Below are 1,610 nucleotides of genomic sequence, written 5' to 3' on the forward strand. Positions count from 1 at the left end.
GAAAAACAAAGTAAAGAACAACAACAACAAAAAACGATTAATCGATTATTAAATTAGTCATCGATTATTTTAATAATCTATTAATCGTCGATTAATCGTGGCAGCCCTAGTCATCATTGTGTATAAYATCTCAATTTATAGGCTTTGTTCCACAAATTACTTAGTACTTAGTTTTTGAAAACTAGAGGACTTTATTCTTAATAGTGGACTTAAAACTGAATTCACTTGAAACACATGAAACACTTCATTTTTGACACAAAAAGCTAAATGCTGTTTATCTTTCAAATAATCACTTCCTGACTAAAAGAAAGGTACAGCATCCAGTTTAAAGCATGGCAGGTGTTTGTCTTTTTATTTGCAGAGCTACAAGATTGGAGTTTTAATTACAGACTTTTCTTAGTTTAAAAATAAAATGAGGAAAAACACTGCGTGGCAATGTCAGTCTGTAGAATTAATGGCGACACCGCCGGCTAAAACAGTATAACAACTTTAAATGCAGTGCTAATATATGAAGAACAGTCTATGCTTTTTACTCATCAGCACTAAATGTGACAGGAGACCTGTTTACAGAAATAATTAGCGTGGTTTATGTCAGCTTGTTAGCGTTAGCGTTTCGGAAACTGTTATGAAATGCTCAAGCATAAAAAGCAGGAGAAACACGGACCGCAAACGCACCACAGTTTTTCTCTTGTTGTTATCATACCTGTTCTGCAAAACGGTACAGCCAGGACTCAGTAAATTATTGTTTAGGAGAGACTTAGCTGAAGGACGTCCAAACCTAGTCAGCGACCTCAACATTGTCGCCGCCATCTTGCCTGTTTTCCTTCTTCTCCTTCTTCTTCTTTTGAATTAATGGCGGATCGCAAACATCTTTTAGGTGCATACCGCCACCTACTGTGCGTGAGTGTGTAACCTCACGGTTACACCTAAATCCTATATTATAGTTTTGCATTGTGTAAAAATAAAAACAATGCTTTCCTTATTTTCCCAATTTTCTCCTTATTCCCTTCTGTTCCCATTATCCCTTTTAAACTCCACTCTTTCCCTGCCTCTCTTACTTTTTCCCTCATCCTCTCTCTCTCAGCTGTGTACTTTGTCATCAGGACGTGTTCCATATTTTCTTTCTCTCCACAACTCTCACAATTATCATCAGCCCTTTTCCCTATTAAATATAAAAAGTCATTTAAATAGGAATGCACCATTAGTCTCATAATAATTACATCCTCTCTCCTATTTCTTTCTATTAATTTCTGTATTTTTACTGAGTTTTGAATTCTATATAATTTTCTTCCTTTTTTATCCTCATTCCATTTTTTTTTTTGCCATATTTCTGTTTCTTTCTCTCTGATTACTGATTTGCCTTCACCTTTTCCAAATGTGATAGGGACAGTTATTTGTCCTCCCAAAGCCTTTTTTGCTARTTTATCTGCAATTTCATTTCCCTTCACCCCCTCRTGTGCTGGTACCCAACAAAAAGGAATGTCTATACCTCCCCTGTGTATCCTGAACAAACTTTGATGTATTTCTAATATAAGATCTTTCCTACAATTTCTTTTAGATTTTAAACTTTCAATGGCTGCCTTTGAATCTGTGCAAATAACCACTCTGTC

The 1,610-nt window shown here is 35.5% G+C and overlaps 1 protein-coding gene across 1 annotated transcript in view; it reads right to left on the bottom strand.

Moving 5' to 3' along the window:
• The window catches only part of ndufs2 (NADH:ubiquinone oxidoreductase core subunit S2), a 15,747-nt gene extending 14,899 nt beyond the window's left edge, over positions 1-848 (bottom strand). Inside the window, exon 1 of the mRNA XM_014022948.1 lies at positions 704-848. Coding sequence (XP_013878402.1) covers positions 704-810 — 107 coding nt within the window. The 5' untranslated portion in view covers positions 811-848. The remainder of the gene's footprint in view (positions 1-703) is intronic.
• Between the last annotated feature and the right edge of the window lie 762 nt (positions 849-1,610).

This window comes from Austrofundulus limnaeus, unplaced genomic scaffold (assembly GCF_001266775.1).
Source record: "Austrofundulus limnaeus strain Quisiro unplaced genomic scaffold, Austrofundulus_limnaeus-1.0 Scaffold350, whole genome shotgun sequence".
Classification (NCBI taxonomy): domain Eukaryota; kingdom Metazoa; phylum Chordata; class Actinopteri; order Cyprinodontiformes; family Rivulidae; genus Austrofundulus; species Austrofundulus limnaeus.